The sequence below is a fragment of the Saimiri boliviensis genome, chromosome 16, assembly GCF_048565385.1.
Source record: "Saimiri boliviensis isolate mSaiBol1 chromosome 16, mSaiBol1.pri, whole genome shotgun sequence".
NCBI classification, from domain to species: Eukaryota; Metazoa; Chordata; class Mammalia; order Primates; family Cebidae; genus Saimiri; species Saimiri boliviensis.
The window spans coordinates 57,950,287-57,975,689 of NC_133464.1; the positions used below are offsets into that span (position 1 = coordinate 57,950,287).

At 41.4% G+C, this 25,403-nt stretch overlaps 1 protein-coding gene and 1 pseudogene across 5 annotated transcripts in view; one reads left to right on the forward strand and one right to left on the reverse strand.

Moving 5' to 3' along the window:
• Window positions 1–25,377, forward strand: part of NEK5 (NIMA related kinase 5) — an 88,262-nt gene extending 62,885 nt beyond the window's left edge. For all 5 annotated transcript variants that reach the window (XM_039473319.2, XM_039473320.2, XM_010337909.3 and 2 more), the window contains 4 exons: window positions 1,830–1,955; window positions 3,242–3,379; window positions 11,922–12,036; window positions 22,077–25,377. In XM_039473319.2, the coding sequence (XP_039329253.1) occupies window positions 1,830–1,955; window positions 3,242–3,379; window positions 11,922–12,036; window positions 22,077–22,347 (650 nt within the window). In that variant the 3' untranslated portion in view covers window positions 22,348–25,377. The remainder of the gene's footprint in view (window positions 1–1,829; window positions 1,956–3,241; window positions 3,380–11,921; window positions 12,037–22,076) is intronic.
• On the reverse strand, window positions 15,949–16,440 carry LOC120365693 (cytochrome c oxidase subunit NDUFA4 pseudogene; annotated as a pseudogene).
• Window positions 25,378–25,403: the final 26 nt, after the last annotated feature.

The window sequence follows — 25,403 nt, forward strand, 5'->3', positions numbered from 1 at the left end:
GCCAACTGGTTAATAGTTTGGGGAAGATTGTGAAATCAGACCCTAAATAATACGATACAACAAAATAAATTTTAAAAAATCAGAGTTTATATGTAAAAAAGTTATACATTAGAAAATGGAATAAAAGAATACAGTAATTTTTTGAACAGGGAAGAGGTAGCTGTTCAGAGGACGTAGAAAAATATCACAGAATAAATTAGTAATAATTCAACTTTAGCCGGGCGCGGTGGCTCAAGCCTGTAATCCCAGCACTTTGGGAGGCTGAGGCGGGTGGATCACGAGGTCGAGAGATCGAGACCATCCTGGTCAACATGGTGAAACCCCGTCTCTACTAAAGATACAAAAAATTAGCTGGGCATGGTGGCACGTGCCTGTAATCCCAGCTACTCAGGAGGCTGAGGCAGGAGAATTGCCTGAGCCCAGGAGGCGGAGGTTGCGGTGAGCCGAGATCGCGCCATTGCACTCCAGCCTGGGTAACAAGAGCAAAACTCTGTCTCAAAAAAAAAAAAATAATAATAATAATAGTAATAATTCAACTTTAACAATAAAAAGCTTTAGTAAAGCAAATATTACCCCTAGAATTATCATTTTCAATAATTTAGTTTAAATAATCATAAATGTCCACAAGAATTTAGCTACAAATGAGGTCATTATATAATGGTGTTATTAATAATAGTGAAAAATCACCAGCAGCCTAAAAATCTGGCAGGAAAGGATTAGTTACATTATATTACATTCATGAAGCAGAATACTGTATTTGCTTTAAAATAGCTGTATAGAAGAATATTCAATAACCTGGATATGATCTATAGCTGATTGAAAAAAGCAAGCTCTGAGAGGATATGTATTATGTGGTCCAATTTTTTGTTTCAAAACAGCAAAAACCATATTCAGAAGAGTAAAATTGAAATTTTAATAGTCTCTGGACAGTGAGATTATGGGTGACTTTTTTTTTCTTCTGCTTAGCTGATTTTCAGATTTTCTTTTTCTTTTTCTTGAGACAGAGTCTTGCTCTGTCACCCAGACTGGAGTGCAGTGGTGTGATCTCTGCTTACTGCAACCTCCGCCTCCCAGTTTCAAGGGATTCTCCTGCCTCAGCCTCCCGAGTAGCTGGGATTACAGGTGCCCGCCACCATGCCCAACTAATTTTTTATATTTTTAGTAGAGATGGAGTTTTGCCATGTTGGGCAGGCTGGTCTCAAACTCCTGACCTCAGGTGATCCACCTGCCTTTGTCTCCCAAAGTGCTAGGATTATAGGTGTGAGCCACCACACCTGGCAATTTTCAGATATTTTTAATTGTTTTTAAATGTAATTTTTTTTTTTTTTAAATTTATAAAGACGGTGTTTCACCATGTTGGTCAGGCTGGTCTTGAACTCCTGACCTCAGGTGATCCACCACCTTGGCCTCCAAAGTGCTTGGATTACAAGCGTGAGCCACCACACCTGGCTGATTTTCAGATATTTTTATAGTGAAAATAGTAATAAGGAAAAAGTCAGAACAAGTTTATTTTAAATTAAGAAAATGGAACAGATTACATTTCTGTGGAAAAGTTCTCATAGATGCCTCAAGGAATTTGTTTATTTGTGTCACTGATATTTCCTTAGCATTTGGCTATATTGGCTAGTCAATCAAACACTAAGAATAAAAGTAAAGCAGTGTTGACACCTCTTTACCATTTCAGTCTTTTATCTATGTTAGAACAAGGGTGGTCATTTTTCTGGTTTTGAACATACCTGCTGATAAACTACCTCTGAGTTCCTAAGAACTGTTTGGAGCAATTAGTTACACTTTGCTTTTGAATTAATGAGTTATTTCCTTACACCCAGGGTTTTCCATGCATACTGCAGCTGCTGCTGGAAACAGGAGGCAGTGGGATGGAGGAGCGCCTCAGACTCTGCTGCAGATGATGGCAGTGGCCGACATCACCTCCACCTGCCCCACGGGGCCTGACGGTGAGTCTGTGCTTAGCGTCAGTTGTCAGGAAGGGAAGACCAAGGCCCTGTACAGCCTGGTGCTCATCCTGATGTGATAGTCTACTTCTCGGTACAACTCCCTATAGATCTTGTATCAGACACTTTCAAGGATCTTGTTTTGATATCTCCATAAAGAGACTTGCCTGCTAATTATCCTGGACAAATGGCCGCTCTAGACATGCACATATAAAGGAGGAAAAATCTAGGATGTCACCTTCTTCAGAGTGAGGAAGAGTGCAGGAGGAAGGCAGCTGACTTGATTTACCTTCCAAGGCCAGCTCAACGGTCTTGCGATTTCATAGGCTTATTTTTGTTTTCACCAGTAAAATTAGAATTAAAAGAGTAGCTATCCCTATAAGATTTAGAGAGTTGGTAGTTCAAAGATACATATATAAATTGCTTTGAAGCCAATGTGTTGTTGAAATGTTAAGAATATTTAGGATATGATGATGTTTTCTACCGAAATTCCTTCATTTACATTTGAACCTCTGACATAGCCTTTCCTTAGAAGAGGTTCATAGCAGCCTCCAACCTCTGAGCATTATCTTCACAGGTGGTGAAGATTTGTATTACTTATTTTCTATGTGCTTGATAACACTGGGCTTAGAGGGAGCTAAAATTTGTAAGTGTGCTGTAAGTTGAAATATGTAAGTATCACTGAAATGAGCAATTATGTGTATAAATGGAATTATAACTTAACAAGATAATTGAGGGGAAGCGCAATTAAAATAGGCAAATAGAAATTTTATCACACCAGAACAGCCAGTTTACAAAACAATGACTCTTTCCCCCATCAGCTGTGTGATGAGAAGTCGCTAAATTTTTCTATTTTTTTTTTTTTGAGACGGAGTTTCTCTCTTGTTACCCAGGCTGGAGTGCAATGGTGTGATTTCGGCTCACGGCAACCTCCGCCTCCTGGGTTCAGGCAATTCTCCTGTCTCAGCCTCCCGAGTAGCTGGGATTACAGGCACACGCCACCATGCCCAGCTAATTTTTGTATTTTTGGTAGAGACGGGGTTTCACCATGTTGACCAGGATGGTCTCGATCTCTTGACCTCGTGATCCACCCACCTCGGCCTCCCAAAGTGCTGGGATTACAGGCGTGAGCCACCACGCCCGGCCCCAGAAGTCGCTAAAGTTTTCTATATTTCTGCTTCTTTGTTAATAAAATTAGAGGTGGGATTAGGTTACCTCCTAACATTCTGTGATCTTATACAAATGCAAATGAGAAGCATTTTTATTTTTAATAACTCTTTTCTCTTCAGATGGCCAAGTTATTGTGATTGAAGGCATTCCAGAAAACAGGAAACAGTGGCGGCGTGAAGCTCCAGGAACTTTAATGAGTATTTTGGCGGCAGCACATCTAAGGAGTAGCTCATTTCCTGCCGATGAAGGAGAATTTGGTATGTAGATTATTTTTAACACGATAACCAGTCCCCAGAGGAATTTTGTCGAAGATTTGCAAATTCCGAAAGGGGATAAAAATACCTTCAGCTGGGAGAGAGAACTGGGAGGGTGTCTAGCCTTTTCAGAAGGTAATTTGCTTGGTCCAATCCTGTTCCAAATGCAACTAACAAAAGACACGAGCTTCCCGGGCGAGTGGTGTAATTTTCTTTAATGCAATCAGCTGACAATTGGTAAAAAGTTTAATTAGGGCGAGGGGCTTTGTAGCTGATTATCTAGTATTGTTTTGCTCTACCTGAGAGAGTCAGTTTATTTCTGACAGCTGTTCAGTGGACTCAAATTACTATCTCATGGGCAATAAAAATACACTATAATATCATGGTTTTTTTCCTCCAATTTTTAGCAAGATTCTGCTTTTGTTTACTTTAAGGCAGGAGTCCCCAACCCTCCAGCTGCCGACCAGTAAAGTCTGTGGCCTGTTAGGAACCAGGCCACACAGCAGGAGGCAAGTGGCGGCCAGGTGAGCCTTACTGCCTGAGCTCTGCCTCCTGTCAGATCAGCAGCCTCGTTCAGTTCAGTTCTCGTAGGAGAGCAAACCCTATTGTGAACTGTGCCTGTGAGAGATCTACTATGCACACTCCTTATGAGAATCTAATGGCTGATGATCTGAGGTGGAACAGTTTCATCCCGAAACCGCCCCCCTTTCTGTGGAAAAGGGGGGAAAATTGTGGAAAAATTGTCTTCCATGCAACTGGTCCCTGGAGCCAAAAGGCTGGGGACTGCTGCTTTAAGGGGAAGCCAACCATCATTTTCTAAAATTTGAGGGGCCTGGATATGGCTCACACCTATCATCCCAGGACTTTGGGAGGCCGAAGGAGGAGGATTTCTTGAGGTCAGGAGTTTCAGGATGCTCTGAGCTATGATCACTGCTCTCCAGCCTGGGTGACAGAGCAAGAACTTGTCTCTAAAAATAAAAATAAAAAATAAAGCCAGGCACGGTGCCTCATGTCTGTCATCCCAGCACTCTGGGAGGCAGAGGCGAGTGGATCACATGAGGTCAGGAGTTCGAGACCAGCTGGCCAACATAGGGAAACCCCATCTCTACTAAAACCACAAAAATTAGCTGGTCATGGTAACACACACCTGTAATCCCAATTACTCAGGAGGCTGAGGCAGGAGAATTACTTGAATTGTGAGCCGAGATCACACCATTGCACTCCAGCCTGGACGACAGAGCAAAACTCCATCTCAAAATAATAATGATAATAACAATAAAAAAAGATTGAGGGAAATCACATCATAATTCAGTCTTATATCAGGTATTCAAGTGTGAAGTGGTACAAGAAAAGCTACTGCAGACAAGTAGGGATTCTAGGAGTATCTGCACGAGTGTGAGGTCTGGGACCTGGTATTGTGAAGTGAGGGTGAGCAACAAGTAGAAAAACTAAGGTACTAGGTATTCTTGGAGGCTGACAAATGTTTACAAAGTTAAATACCACTACAAAAACATAGTAATTTTTAATTGTCAGTTGAGTTCCAACAATTAATGAATACACATTTTATAATATTTTGAAAGGCTTTCTAATGGAATTTTTTTTATGTGGAACAGGACATTTTACTACTACATCTAAATATCTTTGTTTCTCTGAAGTACAAAGCCAAAAGTTTAAGATTATAAACTCATAATTAGTTATTAATGTCTTAGCATTGTTATTGGGAGATGATCTAGATAGTTAATGGATACCTATCATTTAATTTAGCTTAGCAAAACTCGAAGAGAAAAAGTTACCAAAAGGATTTGAAAAACCTTTTTAAGGTAAACATATTATAAAACCTGATTATTATTAAAACTTTTGGCCGGGCGCGGTGGCTCAAGCCTGTAATCCCAGCACTTTGGGAGGCCAAGGCAGGTGGATCACAAGGTCGAGAGATTGAGACCAACCTGGTCAACATGGTGAAACCTCGTCTCTACTAAAAGTACAAAAAATTAGCTGGGCTTGGTGGCGCATGCCTATAATCCCAGCTACTCAGGAGGCTGAGGCAGGAGAATTGCCTGAACCCAGGAGGCGGCGGTTGCGGTGAGCCGAGATTGCTCCATTGCACTCCAGCCTGGGTAACAAGAGCGAAACTCCGTCTCAAAAAAAAAACAAAAAAACTTTTATCTGGCCAGGCTCATGGCTGTAATCCCAGCCCTTTGGGAGGCTGAGGCAGGAGGATCACTTGAGCGCAGGAGTTCGAGGCTGCTGTGAGCCATGATCATGCCACTGCACTCCAGTCAGTGTGACAGAATGACACTCCAACTGTGAACAAACCTCTTATTTCATTACATTTATTTATTCATTCTTAACAACTATGTTTGGAAAATTTCAGGAAACATTGCCAAATCTAACCATCATCTTCTTTATCAATCATTTCTACAGTTTGTGAATGTTAGGCAGTCGCCACCTAAGCAAAAGCCCTAAAGTTAATACATGGATGTTTTGCTGATCAGATGACCTAGCTGCTTTCATTAACCAAAAAACTAGTCTTATTTATCAAAAATTTACCCAAGTTACATGAATTAAAAGGCATTTGAGTTCATTTCTACTTTCATTGATAAAATATTTCATTTAAATACTTACTTTTGCTTTAAGCCAATTAACTATACCTCTTTCAAATATTTCACTATCAAGTGAAATGTCAACCAAACACAGGTTCGGCCAGTCTCCGCTTGCAAACTTGAATAACAAGGACAAGGCGCGGTAGAAGGAAAGCGACTTTATTTTCCAGTGCTAGCAGTGGGGAGATGGTTCAGGCTCCTGCCTTAATAAAACCACTTCAGAATTCTCAGGCAAAATGCTAGGGCTTAAGAAGGGGGAGTTTGGTATGGAGGGCATGTGGGATGAGGTGGTGCAAGTCTATGTGATTTGTTCCAATGACTTATCTTGTTTGTTTATTTTTTGAGATGGAGTCTTGCTCTGTTGCCCAGGCTGGAGTGCGGTGGCACAATCATGGCTCACTGCAGCTTCCACCCCCTGGGTTCAAACAATTCTTCTGTCTCAGCCTCTTGAGTAGTTGGGACTATAGGTGTGCACCAACACACTCAGCTAATTTTTGTATTTTTAGTAAAGACGGGGTTTCACCATATTGGCCAGGCTTGTCTCGAACTCCTGACCTTGTGATCCGCCTGCCTCGCGAAGTGCTAGGATTACAGGCATGAGCCACTGCGCCCCACCAGGATGACTTATTTTGAGTTCTTGCCCCATCTGGTGATTGGGCTGGTGCCATCTCCTGCTTGTTTGGGTTGTAAATTAGCTGCAGCCTTGAAGTAATCTGGTGGGGGAGAATTTGATAGGCACCTGGATTATCTCAAGATCCAGTCTCTGGAACTTCTAAGCAAACATGATGAGATAAGCCAGCAATGCAAGAGAGTGCCTGGTGGAAAGAAAGAGAGTCAAGAGTATTATGTCATTACTAAAAAGTCAATACAGAGGGCGACAAGAGGAAAAAAGTTAAAATAGAGCACTCAGTTACAAAATCACACACACGTGATACATATACAGACACACAGAAACAGGTTTTATAGCTTCATAAGGCTTGCATTTGCCAGTTTTCAAATAATTTTTCCTCCAACTTTTTTTTTTTTTGAGACTGAATCTCACTTTGTCACCAAGATTGGAGTCTCGGCTCACTGCAAACTCTACCTCCTGGGTTCAAGTGATTCTCCTGCCTCAGCCTCTGGAGCAGCTGGGATTACAGAAGTGTGCCACTACGTTCAGCTATTTATTGTATTTTTAGTAGAGACAGGGTTTCACCATGTTGGCCAGGCTCGTCTCCAACTCCTGATCTCAAGCAATCCACCTGCCTCAGCCTCCCACAGTGCTTGGATTATAAGCCTCCAACTTTAGACTATTAGTCTCTTGATTACCTGTTCCATTGCCCTAAACTATAGTTAGCAAGCCAACCCTAAATTTGTACTTCTGAAAGGATGACTCTTAAAGGCACAGAATTTAGATCTAAACACCATTATTTGCTGAAGAAAAGGGCAGAGTCAAGGTTTAGTCAAGAGAAGATTGCCAGGAAAGGTGTCTGAAACAAAGGTAAGATTTGTTATGTGAACTTTAAATTAATGTCTTTCCCATCTTAAAAATTTCTGGTGGTTTGGGTGTAGGGGGAGGCCTTACAAATGGAGATTTCCTTTATAGATGTAAATTTTTTTATGAAGAGTTTTAAAACAGAGTCTAATATTTAATATGTGAAAAGCAGACAAAACTGGAAGGCAGTGTATCTAAATCTTTCAAAATCAAGGCTCTAACTTCTCTGTTGAATCCTGGGTCCCACCCCCCCAAAGAAGGGAAACAGCATGGGACTGTGCTTCTTGCTACACACACATTCCCCCGAGGCTGGTGGGTAACCTAATGCCAGTCAAGCTACTGTGAGCAACCCGTCCCCAACAGGAGCCTTATACCTTGATGGTGAGTGTTCAATAACTTCCAAGTGTTCAAACCTGTCTTTTAATCTAAACCCACAAAGAAGTAAGTAGCCCCATCCAGTAACAACAATTCACTATGTGTACCCAAAATATCTGAGACAGGTGTTAGATATAGTGAACTCCAAGTTTCCCTTCAAAGAATCAGTATGTCAGTATGTTCAGCTCTCTTATTCTTTAATTCTCCATTTTAAAGTTTAACTGCCTTACAGTTTCAGTAAACAACCTTTTCCACCAGTTCTAATCAGTAGTTCACAACTGTTTCCCTGGGCCCCTGCTCTGGCCACCTGCTCAAGTCACCTGCTCTGGTCACCTGCTCCGGTCACCTGCTTTTGACCCCTGGTTACCTGCTCTGACCTGTCCTGTGACTGTCCTTTCCACCAAACTACCCACCCTGCCACTCTGGTTCGTATCTGTGCTCTCTTTAAAATAGCCAGTCGGAATTAGACTTGACTATGCGGTCTAACCCTAGCCAGTAGGGAACAACACAGCAGTAGGGGTGACCTCCGTCAGGAATACGAACCTTCCCCTCCCTTGTTCAAGTGTGTGCTCACCATTGTTCCATCTGTGAGCGGCACCCTTCTATAGAAGTAAATTGTCTTGCTGAGGAAATTTATATTTGAGTGCCACTTCTTTTGCAGCACTGAAAATGTACAGATAACAGGTCGCAATCAATTTAGAAAGTTTATTTTGCCAAGGTTACAGATGCGTCTGTGACACAGCCTCAGGAGTTCCTGCTGACATGTGCCCAAGGAGGTCAGGGTACAGTTTGCTTTTATACATTTGAGGGAGACATGAGACATCAATCACTATGTATAAATTGTACATTGGTTCGGTCCAGAAAGGAGGGACAACTCGAAGCAGGGATGGGTGGGCGGTGGGGGGGCTTCCAGGTCATTGGTAGTCAAGAGACAAAAGGTTGCATTCTTTTGAGTCCTTGATCATCCTTTCACTGAATACACAATTTAGTCTGGCTCAGTGAAGCTGCATTTTTTACATAAACAATAGGGCAGAGGAAGCAATCAGATGTGCATTTGTGTCAGGTGAGCAGAGCGATGACTTTCTGTCCTGCACCTGTGAAAATCAGCTATCAGTTTACATTGCCAGAGTGAAGTTCAACAGAACTGTTTAGGGTAAAGATCTTGAGGCCTGCAAGGAACTTCCTTGTGGGCAAATTGTGAGGGAGGTATACAGCTTTTTAATATTTGTAGCTATCGCCGGGCGCGGTGGCTCAAGCCTGTAATTCCAGCACTTTGGGAGGCCGAGGCGGGTGGATCACGAGGTCAAGAGATCGAGACCATCCTGGTCAACATGGTGAAACCCCGTCTCTACTAAAAATACAAAAAATTAGCTGGGCATGGTGGTGCGTGCCTGTAATCCCAGCTACTCAGGAGGCTGAGGCAGGAGAATTGCCTGAACCCAGGAGGCGGAGGTTGCAGTGAGCCGAGATTGCGCCATTGCACTCCAGTCTGGGTAACAAGAGCGAAACTCCGTCTCAAAAAAAAAAAAAAATCTGTAGCTACCTTATTTAGGAATAAAATGGGAGGCAGGTTTGTCTGATGTAGTTTTCAACTTGAATTTTCCCTTGCCTTAGTGATACCTCGGTCCGGAGATTTATTTTCCTTTCATAGCTGCAACGGCTGTCAGCCCCTTCCAAAACTACAGCTTTTATCGGTGACTTGTCAGCCATTGCACACACAAAAATCAATTTTCTCTCACAGTACCATGTAATCCCTGGTACCCCAAAGTCAAAGTGATCAAGTAGCTTACTGCAAAAGACAGTAGAGTTTTAGATCTGAGAGGAACCTGCCCATGACTCTCTGTACCCCACTAGGAAAACACGACAACCTAAGGAGGGATGAGTGGCACCTTCTCTGCATTCCTCAAAGGGTCTTAGAGTCATTGGAAGTCTCCTGCAGATATTTTCACACGTTATTAAAAATTGCAAAAGGAAGGAGGAGCAGAAGTGGAAGGAAATAGAAGAATAAGTTGTAGAGGAGCCAATTTGGGAAGGTTTTTAAGATACCTAAAAGGCCAATGAGAAGTTTTACATTTTTCTCAGCAAAAGTCATGTCAAAAAGATAGGAAGCAACTGAAAAAAAATTTCTGGAAACAGCATCCAAAAGAAGAAAAAAAATTATATGGCCTAAATATTAAACCTTTAATTAACCCGACTTCTGATCATAGAGTTCTAAACAGCGATGACAACAACAACAAACCAAAGAAACAAAAACCACTTTCCAAATCTCTTACCAGATTTCAACCAGGACAGAAATAAAGTAGGTCTCCCATTTAGTTTGTCTGGTTCGAAATTAGCTTTTTTTTTTTCTTTTTCTCTCAATTGTGCACACAAAATGAATTATTTTAGACATTTGAAAGGATCTCATTTTGGCTTCTGCTGCTTTTGACCATCCTGGGTTAGGTGGGCTCTGATTCCTAGAGAGTTATAAGAGGACACCTCATAAATGTTATACATAAGTCCAGCTGGTATTTTACTAACCGGAATTGGTCACAAATGAAAAACCAACCCATAATCTCAAACAGTAGAAAACAGTTGCCATCTTAAAAGCACACTACATAAATAAGAGTAACAGTGCCACACTGTCAATTCCTTGATTCAAACTTTCTCTGTTGAGGCAGAAATGAAAAAACCTTGACCCCAACCGTCTGCTGTTAAACAGAGGAAGAAAAAAGTGAATTTTCTGCAGAGCTCTTTACTGAATCTCCTGTCCAAAGACAGAGACCGAAGCTCTCACTAAGAGAGAATTTGAAAATATCCTAAATAAAGTCTAGACTTTCAACCAGAGTAGAACGGCTGAATTCAGGGGCACCTGATGGGACTTTTTAATTTAAAAAAAAAATTTTGTGGGGCCAGGCACAGTGGCTCACACCTGTAATCCCAGCACTTTGGGAGGCTGTGATGGGTGGATCACAAGGTCAGGAATTTGAGACAAGCCTGGCCAATATAGTGAAACCCCATCTCTACTAAAAATACAAAAAATAAGCTGGGTGTGGTGGCATGCACCTGTAGTCCCAGCTACTCAGGAGGCTGAGGCAGGAGAATCAGTTGAACCTGGGAGGTGGAGGTTACAGTGAGAGATTGTGCCACTGCACTCTGGCCTGGGCAAAAGAGCAAGACTCCATCTCAAAACAAAACAAAACAAAACAAAAAGTATCTTGAGATAAAGTCTATAAACATTCTTATAATAATTTATATTTAGGGAATGTAAATTATAAAGGGTAAGGAAGCATGCCATTTCACTGGGAACATTTTTTTGTGATTGATACATGAAATAAATGCTTATCTTATCATTGTAGAATCTTAGAGTAGTTGAGGGGATGCTGCATTGCTATAAAGAAATGAAAATTGTTCATCTTGACCAACATGGTGAAACCTCGTCTTTACTAAAAATACAAAAATTAGCCGGGCGTGGTGGTGCATGCCTGTAATCTCAGCTACTCAGGAGGCTTAGGCAGTATAATCACTTGAACCTGGGAGGGGGAGGTTGCAGTGAGCTGAGATCATACCACTGCACTCCAGCCTGGGAAACAGAGTGAGACTCTGTCTCGAAAATAAATAAATAATAAAAAATACATTGTGCTATCTTCAGTCTAATTCTTTTCCTAAGAGAAAAAGCACATTTTAAGTAACAAAAATAACTTCAAAAAAAAAAAAAAGATGAAGGTGTGTGTATGTGCCTTGAGTTTTCCCTGCAGGCATTCACGATGAAGCCTAACCATGGTGGGATACTCAGGGCATAGAAACAGTGGAGAATAAGAGTGGTCCAGCTGTGGTTAATCTTGTTTTTACACCAAGATCTTCTTAATTTTTCTATATAATCAAAGCATCCGTCCCAAAAGTGGAAGGGTTTTGTCTCTTCCTCTGTGATCCTTGTTCCTGTCACTTTTTCTTGTCTGGTTGTGTTATCATCCCTTTTCTTATTTTCTGTTTTGATGGAAATGGCTAAGAGGTTTACCATTATATTGATGTTCACCATATGATTTTTGGTATATTCCCCTCATTGGGTACATAGGCTGGGATGCTTTATTATCTTTCTCTGTCATTTCTTTAGCAATGGGAACATTAAAACAATGGCTACCTAAAGAAGATGAAGGAAAGGTAGAAATGGTCTCTGGCATTGAAATAGATGAGGAACAGCTAGAACCAAGATCTGACGATGATGATACGTAAGTAGATCATTTGCCAATACCTAAGTCAAGCACTGGTACCAGGTGAAAATGCTGCTGCTGAGACATTGGAAATAGTCACCTGAGACCTAGCTACAAAGATCAAGTTTGACAATGCATGGGTTTGGTCCTGGGTGCTCCATTCTTCTCCAGTAGCATCATTTTCTACATTTGCTTCAGTGATATTCTGTCTTAATTTCCATGGCTTTATCGTACCTCCTGATATCTGGTAGGGTGAGTCCTCACACCCTGTTCTAGTCTTTACAGCTTTTTCTTCAAAATTCTCTTAACTATTGTTTCCCATTACTCATCGTACACTGTACATCAAGCTTGTTCAAGCCTCAGCCCAGGACGGCTTTGAATGCAGCCCAACACAAGTTTAGAAACTTTCTTAAAACATTATGAGATTTTTGAATTTCTTTTTTTCTTTTTAGCTCATCAGCTGTGATTAGTGTTAGTATATTTTATGTGTGACCCAAGACAATTCTTGTTTTTCCAGTGTGGTCCAGGGAAGCCAAAAGATTGGACACCCTGTTGTATGTACGTCATTGCATTCTTTTACAAAGTATGAGCAACTTTGTTGGGATTTTGGTGGGAATGACATTACATTTGTTGAATAAATTATGGGAATTGGCATATTTGGGATTATGAATCTTTTAAAAATTATTATTATTATTTGAGACAGAGTCTCACTCTGTTGCCCAGGCTCGAGTGTGGTGGTGTAATCACAGCTCACTGTAGCGTTGAACTCCTGGGCTCAACTGATCCTCCTGCCTCAGCCTCCCAAGTAGCTGGGACCACAGGCACATGCCACTATGCCTGGCTAATCTTTTTTATTTTTTGTAAATAAGAGGTCTTGTTATGTTGTGCGGGCTGGTCTTGAACTCCTGACTTCAAGCTGTCCTCCCATGCTGGCCACCCAAAGTGCTGGGATTACAGGTGTGAGCCACCGCACTTGGCCAAAAAAAAAAAAAAAATGTTTAATTGGCAGAAAAAAATTGTATTAATAAGCTGGGCGTGGTGGCTCATGCCTGTAATCCCAGCACTTCGGGAGTCGGAGGCAGGTAGATCATGAGCTCAGGAGATCGAGACCATCCTGGCCAACATGCTGAAACCTGTCCCTACTAAAAATACAAAAAATATTAGCTGGGCCTGGTGGTACCCGCCTGTAGTCCCAGCTACTCAGGAGGCTGAGGCAGGAGAATCTTTTGAACCTGAGAGGTGGAGGTTGCAGTGAGCTGAGATCGTGCCACTGCCCTCCAGCCTGGCAACAGAGTGAGACTCTGTCTCAAAACAAAATTGTATTAATATATATGAATGGTATACAATATGTTTTGAAATATGTACACATTGTGGAATGGCTAAATCAAGCTAATAAATATATGCATTACCTCACATGCTTATTTATTTGTGGTGAGAGCAGTTAAAATCTACTCTCTTAGCAATTTTCAATTATACAATAGGTTTTTTTTTGTTTTTTTTTTTTGAGATGGAGTTTCGCTCTTGTTACCCAGGCTGGAGTGCAATGGCGCGATCTCGGCTCACCGCAACCTCCGCCTCCTGGGTTCAGGCAATTCTCCTGCCTCAGCCTCCTGAGTAGCTGGGATTATAGGCACACGCCACCATGCCCAGCTAATTTTTTGTATTTTTTTTAGTAGAGACGGAGTGTCACCATGTTGACCAGGTTGGTCTCGATCTCTCGACCTTGTGATCCACCCACCTCGGCCTCCCAAAGTGCTGGGATTACAGGCTTCAGCCACCGCGCCCGGCCACAATAAATTGTTATTTACTGTAGTCACCATGCTATACCATAGATCTTCTGAAATTATTCTACCTGTCAAAGTGAAATTTTGTACCCTTTGACCATCATCTCCTGGCTTTTCCTTCCACCTTCTCCAACCCCTAGCCCCTAGAAACTAGCATTCTCCTCTCTGCTTCTATGAGTTCGATTGCTTTTGATTCCACATATTAGTGAGCTTGTACGGAATTTGTCTTTCTGTGTCTGGCTTATTTCACTTGGCAGAATGCCCTCCAGGTTCATCCACATTGTCACAAATGCCAGGCTTTCCTTCTTTTTAAAGGTTGAATAGTATTCCATTCTGTGTATATACCATATTATCTTTATGTATTCATGTATTGATGTGACTATAAATCTTAACATCCATAAATATAGTATAGCTCTCTATTTATGTCTCTCTTTTCTTTGTATTTTTCAATATTTTTACAATTTTCTTTATGGCATAGTACCACTTAATTTTGTTATTGTTGCTATTGTAAATGGGATTTTTCTATTTTAATTTTATTTATTTTTTATAGAGATGGGGTCTGTGTTGCCTAAGCTGGTCTTGAACTCCTGGGCTCAAGTGATCCTCCTGTCTCAGCCTCCCAAAATGCTGGGATTATAGGCGTGAGCCACTATGCCTGCCTGATTTTATTTTTTAATTGAAAAATGATAATTTTACATGTTCATAGAGTACATAGTAATGTTTCAATACAATGTATTGCTATACAATGTATAGCAGTCAGTTCAGCATAATTAGCATATCCATCATCTTAAATATTTATTGTTTCTTTGTGTTGGGAACATTTAACATCCTCTGTCTAGCTGTTTAAAACTATATACCAGGTATTAATGTTAACTGTAGTCATCCTGCAGTGGTATAGAACACTAGAATTTATTCCTCTGATCTAGCTGTAGTTTTGTGTCCTTTAACAAATCTCTCCCTTTTTTTCCTCTTGTGTTTTCAAACTGACAACTGCTAATGTATAGAACACTACTGGGGGCCGGGCGCGGTGGCTCACGCCTGTAATCCCAGCACTTTGGGAGGCCGAGGCAGGTGGATCATGAGGTCAAGAGATCGAGACCATCCTGCTCAACATGGTGAAACTCCATCTCTACTAAAAATACAAAAAATTAGCTGGGCATGGTGGCGCGTGCCTGTAATCCCAGCTACTCGGGAGGCTGAGGCAGGAGAATTGCCCGAACCTAGGAGGCGGAGGTTGCGGTGAGCCGAGATCGCGCCATTGCACTCCAGCCTGGGTAACAAGAGCAAAACTCTGACTCAAAAAAAAAAAAACAAAAAAAAACACTACTGATGTATCCTGTAACTTTACTAAACTCTCTTATTAGTTCTAAATTTTGGAGTCCTTTGAATTTTAAAAGTTTTATTATAATTTACGTAAGAACATCTGTTTTGAGACAGGGTCTTTCTCTGTTGCCCAGGCTGGAGTGTGGCAGCATGATCATATTCACTGCAGCCTTGAACTCCTGGGCTCAAGTGGTCCTCTTGCCTCGCCTCTGGAATAGCTGGGACTGCAGGTGTAGCATGCCACCATGGCCAGTTAATTTTTTTTTTTTTTTTTTTTTTTTTTTTTTGTAGAGACAGGGTCTTGCTGTGTTGCCCAGGCTGGTCTTGAACACCTGGCGTCAAGTGATCCTCCCACCTGGGGCTCCAATAAAGTAAATTATGAGCCAAATGCTGGGATTACAGCAGGAGCCACTGTGCTTGGCCTCTAATTTACTTTTAAAATAAGTTCCAGGGCTGGGTGCAATGGCTCACTCCTGTAATCCCAGTACCTTGGGAGGCTGAGGAATGCATAATTAGCTGGGCTTGGCGGTGCATACCTGTAATCCCAGCTACTCGGGAGGCTGAGGCAGGAGTAACGCTGAACTCGGGAGGCAGACGTTGCAGTGAACCAACATTGTGCCCCGGGATTCTAGCCTGGCGACAGAGTGAGACTCCCTCTGAAAAAAAAAAATATGTTCCAAATTTTTAAAGTATACTCTTTTCAGCCTTCCTACTACCTCTTTACCTCAACTACACAGTCCTCTTCCCTACAGTCAACCAAACTAATCTGCTTCTGGTGTGTACTTCTCCAGATGAATTCCGTACCCACATAAGCAAAAATATATTTCTTTTTTTTTCAAGTTTCAGTTATTTATTAATCAGTGTAATCACCAATAGATTACGTTAACATGATTTCATGCATTTAGAGAAGAAATATTTCCTGGTTCAGTGGAAAATTGTGCGGATGGCTTCTGGAAGACCTTCATTTTAAAGCAGCTTTACATTTCATTTAGAAATCTGGAGGTTCTTTCTTCAGTTTGCTGTAATCCACTTTCACAGAGTAGAACTTGTATTGATCATTGGGACCCAGTTTGTTCCAGGGCTCTGGGTTATTCTTTTTGTCCCAACAAACATCTGGATTGAACAATGCCAAATGCAAGAGATACAGGGCTGCTCCACCACCTCCAGCTCCAATAAATACAAAGAGGGGGATCAAGCTCGGATGCTTCTTGGCCTGACCTAAGATGTGGCGGAGCATGTTTGCGGCAGAGAACTCCGATTGGAAAGAAGAAAATGAGCCCAGCCACCAAGTCCCGGGCTAAGTAGTATCTGCACTGACACTATGCAGATTTCCAAAGTCGCAAAAATTTTTTTTTTTTTGAGACGGAGTTTCGCTCTTGTTACCCAGGCTGGAGTGCAATGGCGCGATCTCGGCACACCGCAACCTCCGCCTCCTGGGTTCAGGCAATTCTCCTGCCTCAGCCTCCTGAGTAGCTGGGATTACAGGCACGCGCCACCAAGCCCAGCTAATTTTTTGTATTTTTAGTAGAGACGGGGTTTCCCCATGTTGACCAGGATGGTCTCGATCTCTTGACCTCGTGATCCACCTGCCTTGGCCTCCCAAAGTGCTAGGATTACAAGCTTGAGCCACCGCACCCGGCGTAAATGTGTGTGTGTGTTTTTTTTTTTTTTTTTTTGAGACGGAGTTTCGCTCTTGTTACCCAGGCTGGAGTGCAATGGCGCGATCTCGGCTCACCGCAACCTCCGCCTCCTGGGTTCAGGCAATTCTCCTGCCTCAGCCTCCTGAGTAGCTGGGATTACAGGCACGTGCCACCATGCCCAGCTAATTTTTTGTATTTTTTTTTTTTTGGTAGAGACGGGGTTTCACCATGTTGACCAGGATGGTCTCGATCTCTTGACCTCGTGATCCACCTGCCTCGGCCTCCCAAAGTGCTGGGATTAGTAAATGTGTTTTTTATAGAAATGGTTCCATAGTGCACTGTCCTGTGATTTGCTTTTTTTCCCATTTAACAATATTATGTTGAATACATATTATTACTTCAAAAACTAGTAGTCGTATAGTTTAAATTTCCAGAACAAGGCTGGGCATGGTGGCTCAAGCCTGTAATCCCAGCACTTTCGGAGGCCGAGGCGGGTGGATAACAAGGTCAAGAGATCGAGACCATCCTGGTCAACATGGTGAAACCCTGTCTCTACTAAAAATACAAAAAAATTAGCTGGGCATGGTGGCACATGCCTTGTAATCCCAGCTACTCAGGAGGCTGAGGCAGGAGAATTGCCTGAACCCAGGAGGCAGAGGTTGCGGTGAGCCGAGATCGCACCATTGTACTCCAGCCTGGGTAACAAGAGCAAAACTCCATCTCAAAAAAAAAAAAAAAATTTCCAGAACAAAAACTATTGGGTCAAAATGCGTGTACATTTGTAAATTGGATATCGTAAAACTGTCCTTCACAGACGTTACACCTGTGAACATCAGTGTATGGAAGTGCCTATTTCCACACACATTCTCTTGCTCAGTGTGTTGTCAAATTTTTGGATTATTGCATAATTGATAGGTTAAAATAAAAGTCAGTTCATGATAGTTTTAATTAGGATTTCTTTTATGAGTGAGGCTATCTTTCCATATGCTAAAGAGCCATCTTTATTTCCTCTTCCAGGAAAGTTCATTCGTGGGACATTAATTTAAAATTTAAGTATTAACATTGTATTGATTTTGGAACTTTTCACACTTTAGGAAACTTAGTCTTTTTTGAGACCGAGTCTTGCTCTTGTCGCCCAGGCTGGAGTGCAGTGGTGCGATTTCGGCTCACTGCAATCTTCGCCTTCCAGGTTCAAGCAATTCTCCTGCCTCAGCCTCCAGAGTAGCTGGGACTACAGGCACGTGCCACCACGCCCACCTAATTTTGTGTTTTTAGTAGAGTTGGGGTTTCACCCATATTTGACAGGCTGATCTTGAACTCCTGACCTCATGATCCACCCTCCTTGGCCTCCCAAAGTGCTGGGATTACAGGCGTGAGCTACCTTCCCTGGACTAATTAGATATATTTTGTATCTTCTCAATTATCTCCAATAATACCTCGTTGTACTTTCTTTTTTTTATTCTTTTTGTTCCTTTCCAGGTAAATTCTTCTTCTTCTTCTTTCTTCCACCCCCACTTTTTTTTTTTGGGGGGACAGAGTTTCACTCTTGTCACCCAGGCTGGAGTACAGTGGTGTGATCTCAGCTTACTGCAACCTCCACCTCCTGGGTTTAAGTGATTCTCCTGCCTCCACCTCCCAAGTAGCTGGGATTACAGGTGCCAGCCACCATGCTCAGGTAATTTTTGTATTTTTAGCAGAGATGGGTTTTCATCATGTTGGCCAGACTGGTCTCAAACTCCTGACCTCAGGTGATCCACCCACCTCGGCCTCCCAAAGTGCTGGGATTAATTGTGGGTGAGTTCTTGATACTGTTTTCTAATCCTGTCTTCATACCATCTACTGAGTTTTTAATTTAAGTAATTACACATTTCGTGTACAAGGTAATTATTTTTTCTTGTATTTATATGGTCTTGTTTCATTAATGCATAATTATTTCTCATAAAAAATTTAAATAAATGCTTTGCTTTAATTATCTTTTTGAGACTATTTTAGGAGATTTATCAAAATCCTCCATAAAAAAAATTTCGTCTGGAGTTAGTTCATGTCCCAGTTTTTTCTTTTATTAATTTTATGCCATCTGTCTTACCATTAGATTTGTTTAGGTGTTAGAATTTTAGTTTGTGTGCTCATTTCGTTTTGGAGGATATAAAATTGCTTTTTCTTCCTTTCCTTCGTCTTCCTGCATACCTCCTAAATATCTAACAGGGTCTTCTCGTCTTCCTTGGGTTCCCCTCCATTCTTGCTATTTGGGACCCTTGAAGAGCAAGTGTGGTCTAGAAGAAAATCTCAGTAATGTGGCTTGTCTGTTTAGCCCCATCTGTGGAAGAAAAATTATCCCTAAGACATTCATAACCATAGATTTGACTTCACTTGCGTTTGGAGCTTGAATTATATAATACTTGTATGGGCTGGAAGCATCCATGTTGAGAAATTAACACTAAAATTAACATTAAGGGGTGGTAATACTCCTAGGATTTTTAGAAGTAAATATTAGACACTCTGGAGGGATAAATGTTGGATTTTTTCACTAAAGCACTGGTGAAAATGAACTTACAATTGAATATTTAAAAACAGAATCCACTGTGAGAGATAGCAAATACAATAAATGCTGATTAGATCATGAAGAACTTAAATAATATAATTATCTTAGGAAGACCATAATATTGTATATTTAAAATTATATAATTCAGAAATCCAAACATAAGAAAAACATAGTCCCTCAGTAAAGAGCAGGAAGATTGTCTTAGCCTGTTTGGGCTCCTCTAGATGAGTTAACAAAAATATCAGAAATACACTTCTAGTTCTAGAGCAGGCATCCCCAAACTACGGCCCGTGGGCCTCATGCAGCCCCCTGAGGCCATTTATCCGGCCCCCCCGCCGCACTTCAGGAAGGGGCACCTCTTTCATTGGTGGTCAGTGAGAGGAACACAGTATGTGGCGGCCCTCCAACGGCCTGAGGGACAGTGAACTGGCCCCCTGTGTGAAAAGTTTGGGGACGCCTGTTCTAGAGGCTAGGAAGTCCAAGATCAAGGTGCCAGAAGATTTGGTGTCTGGTAAGGGCTAGCTTTCGGCTCCATACACAGCACGTGGAAGGAGCAAACAAGCTTCCTTGGGCCTCTTCTATAAGGGCACTAATCCCACTCATGGCCTGATCACCTCCTAAAGGCTTCACCCGTCAGTACTATCACACTGAGGATTAGGCTTCAACACACGAATGGGAACAGGGGAACACAGATTCAGACCATAGCAAAATTTATTTTTATTTTTTCTGTTGACACCTGGCACTTTATTAGTGGGGAAACTCACCTTGGTCTGGCAGAGAGACTGGGAAATGAAACAATTACCAAGCAGCAACAATGAAAAGATATTTATACCTAGACACAGCATAGTTTAAATAGTAGAGGAACAAAGACAAAGGAAGGATCTGTGTAAAGTACATATCTCAGGAATGGTAACAGTGTGAGCTGCACTTACTGGGCCACCCAAATTTATGGTCTCCAGTTTTAGTGGGGTTCTCCGTGATGACTGACAATCCTAAGCTTGGTCTGCTTCCTTCCCAGTGTAATGGAATCAGCAATCCCAAACCCTCATCCCTCACCTCACTCCCATTCACCATACTCTCATCGTGGGACTGTGCCTCCTTCTTCACAGAGATAGTACGTGGTCTGCAGAAGGAATCGTCTCAGTTTTCTGGCTCCATAACTTCTCTGTATCTATGAGTCCTCTCCTTTTCTCTCCCTATCTTCCTTTTCCTAGGAAAAACTGTCCCTCTTCCTGCTTAAAGCCGGTGCTTCACATGTGCTCTAAAACGCAGACTCTTTTCAGTGATCTGGCTCCTGTTGGTTATTCCACCTTCTCCTGTTTTCCATATCTACTACCTCCTTTCCCTCAGCATATAAGTATGCCCAAATCTCTCCCATTAAAAACCACCACCACCAAAAACCATTGCCCCATGTTCTCTAAATAACAACATTCCTTTAAGAGCCAAGCTCTCTGAAAGAGGAGTTTAAACTCATTGTCACTGCCTTTTTGTTTTTGAGATGAGGGTCTTGCTCTGTTGCCCCGGCTAGAGTGCATGGCATGATCCTAGCTCACTACAACTGCAAACTGGGCTCAAGCAATCCTCCTGCATCAGCCTCCTGAGTAGCTCTCCCAGCACTTTGGGAGGCTGAAGTGGGAGGATTGTTTGTACCCAGGAGTTTATGACCAGCCTGGGCAACATAGTGAAACCTCCTATCTGCTAAAAATCAAAATAAAAAGCCAGGCATGGTGGCACTCGCCTGTAGTTTCCTGCTGTCACCACTTTCTTAACCTCCTATTGCTTTCTTGGCCCACTGTACGTTGGCTCCTGCTGCGTGGCACTTCTCTGGAATATTCTCTCAAAAGTCATCTATTACCTTGAAATTGCCAAGTCAGATAATCATTTCTCAGTCCTTATCTTATTTGGCTACTCCTTTGGCTTCCATGATACACACCTGCTTGGCTCTTGCCAGCTGTTTCTCAGTCTCCTCCACTTGCCACTTAAAGAGTCTCGCCGTCTCCCAGGCTGGAGTGCGTGGTGAAATCTTGGTTCACTGCAACCTCTGCCTCCTGGGTTCAAGTGATTCTACTGCTTCAGGCTCCCGAGTAATTGGGACTACAGGTGTGCGCCACCATGCCTGGCTACTTTTTTGTATTTTTAGTAGAGACAGGGTTTGGCCATGTTGGCCAGGGTGGTCTTGAACTCCTAAACTCACACTTGCTACTTAAATATTAGGTTGGTGCAGAATCTTTTCTTGATCTCCTATTCCCTTTCCTTTCTAAAAATACCAATTTGCAGTCTTAGACATAATTTTAATTCCTGGTTCTATGAATTAGCAGCCGTGAGACCTTCAACACATTTTTTAACCTCTTTGAGCCTCAGCTTCTTTATTCACAATTTGATGATGATAATGTCTACCTCAAAATGTTGTAAGTATTACATGAAATACAGTATAAGTACCCTAGGACAGTGACAGACATATAGTAAGGGCTTGATGCATGGCAATTGTTTTTTTTTTTTTTTCTTTTTTTTTTTTTGATACTCTCTCCCTCTCTTAAACATTAGATGATGGATGTTAATAAGTATAATAAAGGGTGTTTAACACAAGTGCAACTAAACAGAAGACTAATTCTCTCGACATTAGTTGTTTATCATGCTTAGAAAAACCTGGCTGAAAATGCAACTTTTATATTGCTCAGTTGGGGATGGAGTGAAAAGAAAAACAAGTTTTACATGCATTCTTCAGTGCTTTCATATCATGACGCTGATTTTTACTGCTTATTATTTCAGAAATTTTGAAGAATCTGAAGAGGAACTGAGAGATGAAGTAGTAGAATCCTTAGAAAAACTCGCTACGTTCAAAGGGGAAGAGAAAACAGATGACGCCTCCAGTGCCTCTCAGGATTCTGGAAAGTCAAGAGAAAAAGACGGGATAGGTGTGCAGAAACCTGAAGAATTAAGTGAAGGCTTGGAGACTATTTCTACTCTATCTAATGACCACATTTGTATTACTGACGAAGACCAAGGAACATCAACAACCAGTCAAAATGTACAAGTGTGATTATTGTACTTTTTCTTAATAAGTTAGTATCTGTTACCTGTAGTATTTGTTTGGGTACAAGTCATAAATGCTCATTTACTGTAAGGGTTTTCTAGTAATCGCAAGGATGTATTAATTTTTCTTTCAATTTAGAAAGAACTAACTTTTGAGTGTAGACATTAATATTTTTAAAGTTTCGATTAAGAAACTTTCAGCTAACACGTGGTAGGCAGAGTAATGTGGCTCAACACCCCCCTCCAAAACGTGTTCCGTCCTAATCCCCACAGTTTGTGAATATGGCAAAGGAGAATTAAAGTTGCAGGTGAAATTGTTTGCTCATCAGCTGACCTTAAAATAGGGAGGTTATCTTGGCTTATCCACGTGAGTGCAGTGTAATCACAAGGGTCCTTACGAGTGGAAGAGGAAGGCAAAAGAGAAAAGCAGAGGGATGGCAGCATGAAAAGGACTCAGCCTGATGTTGCTGGCCTTGAAGGTGGAGGACAAGGCCACAGACTAAGATTCAGACAGCCTCTGGAATCTGGGAAAGGCAAAGAAATGGATTCTTCCCTAGAGCCTCCAGAAGGAACACAGCCCTGCCAACGCCTCGATTTTAGCCTGGTGAGATCCACTTCAGATTTCTGACCTGCAGAACTGTAAGATAATAAATTTATGTTAACTAAGTTTGTGATAATTTGTTAGGACAGCAGTATGAAACAAACACAATATACAGATTCATTCATTTAACGTAATGAATCTGCCATTTTATAAAACTGATTTTGAAATTTCTTGTTACATCGAATATACTTTTTCAAAGCTGACGTTGACACAGGAATAAGGCAATTGAGCAAGAACAAGGCATGGTGTGTTAATTATGCACTAAATGACCATTTTGTTTTATTGGATTAGTTTCCAGTAGTTTCAAGTGTATAGGTTGAGGGCAGGGACTATATCTGGTCTTTATATCTTATAATGGTCTCTGTATATAAATACAGCTATTAGCATAGTCAGAAATGTTTCTTGAATTAGTAAATGGCAAAACATTTCTTTATTAAGACTGTAAGCTGTTTGGTGTAGGAAACTAGACTTAAACTTTTTAAAATTGATCATAACAATTCCAGTGTTGAACATGTGCCTGGAGCTTACCAGATGTTTATTTAAACACTAATGAGTGTGTCTGGGCTTAGGAAGGAGAAAATGGTTGTATTTCAACGTGGTAGAATTCTGCCTGAAATATCTGCTCTATAATAAAAGTCAAATGTCTCATTGATGCATTGTTAAGCTGAGAAAATGAAGATGAGGTGAGGTTCATCAGATGATTTCTAAGGTCTGTTTACTATTTACATTTCATATAATTTTCATTAAATGTGGAGAATGCAAGTCATTTGAGTCACCTGAGATATGTCCAGTTTGGAGTATCGTTAGTGGAGTACCTGCAGCTCTTTCAGTGCTCAGTGTGTATACGTGTTTATTTACTTTCAGGACTAGTTCATAGGAAAACTGTTAGTGACTTCATTTAATCCTTATTCTGAACAGTATTTGAAAGCAAGGGAAATGAAACATGATTCCTAAAAACCCCAAAGATCAAGTCAACTAAAGGAAAAAAAAGAATGTTTAAAGATGATAAATGAACAGGCCAGTGCGGTGGCTCAAAGTGGTAATCCCAACACTTTGAGAGGCTGAGGCAGGAGGACTGCTTGAGACCAGGAGTTTGAGATCAGCTTAGGCAACAGAGAAACACCCACCTCTACCCCCGACATCCAAAAAGAAAAAATTAGCTGGTGTGATGGTGTGCAACTGTGGTCCCAGCTATTCGGGAGGCTGAGGTGGGAGGATCACTTCAGCTTCAGCCTGGGAGGTTGAGGCTACAGTGAGCCATAATCCGTGATCACATCACTGCACTCCAGCTTGAGTGACAGTAAGACCCTGTCTCAAAAAAAAAAAAAAAAAAAAAGCTTATCAGGTTATTGGTTTGTTCCATGACAAGATGCTTGGCTAAAGTATTTTAGGTAATAGTCACCAAGCTTTACTCAACAATTTTGAATTATTTGCTGTAAACTGGAAGTATTCACTGTGATATGTATATATAACATTTCAACTGGTTTTAGTCCCTAATTCTAGACCTTACCCATTTTACAAACACTATTAGCTAAATTATGTTCCTGAGGCATGGCTCTGATTACTTTGCTCTGGCTTTAGCCTTGGCCTCATGTGTTAAATTGAAACTTCATCAGAGCTGTATGCATTACAAAATTTTTTATTAGAAAAATCAGCCTCTTGCTATTGATGTATGATAGTATCAAAGTGATCATTCTGTAAATGGTAGCAGTTAAGTGTATCAACACTTCAACCTCCTCTGCATCTAGTAACATTTGCATATAGTCCAAGTGAGCACAGAGCAAGAATATTGAAACAGATGCTTCTCCAAAGCCAAGGGTGGCCTTACATTTAGGGTGGGAAAAGAGGCAAATGAGTTAGCAGAGGAGCAGCAGGAGATGGGGGGTAAGTTGCAGGACATAATTTGCTTCTAAAAATTTGTGTAACATGTTGTAGTTATATAATAAACTTTTCTATTGTACTAATTGACAGATTTGGCACAGACATACTCTGATTTATTGTGAATATATCAGAGTTCTGGAGTCTGGGGTATATTTACATAAACACAAATATTCTGAAAACATCAATAATCATACTGATCTCTATCTCATAATTTTGCCTTTATAAAATTCCTCAAAAATGATTTAAATCAAGTATATGAAGCTCTGTAGTTTTTTGTATGTCTGAAATACTCATTAAAAGTTTATTAAGCCTGGGCTGGGCGCGGTGGCTCAAGCCTGTAATCCCAGCACATTGGGAGGCCGAGGCGGGTGGATCACAAGGTCGAGAGATCGAGACCATCCTGGTCAACATGGTGAAACCCCGTCTCTACTAAAAAATACAAAAAATTAGCTGGGCATGGTGGCGCGTGCCTGTAATCCCAGCTACTCAGGAGGCTGAGGCAGGAGAACTGCCTGAACCCAGGAGGCGGAGGTTGCGGTGAGCCGAGACCGCGCCATTGCACTCCAGCCTGGGTAACAAGA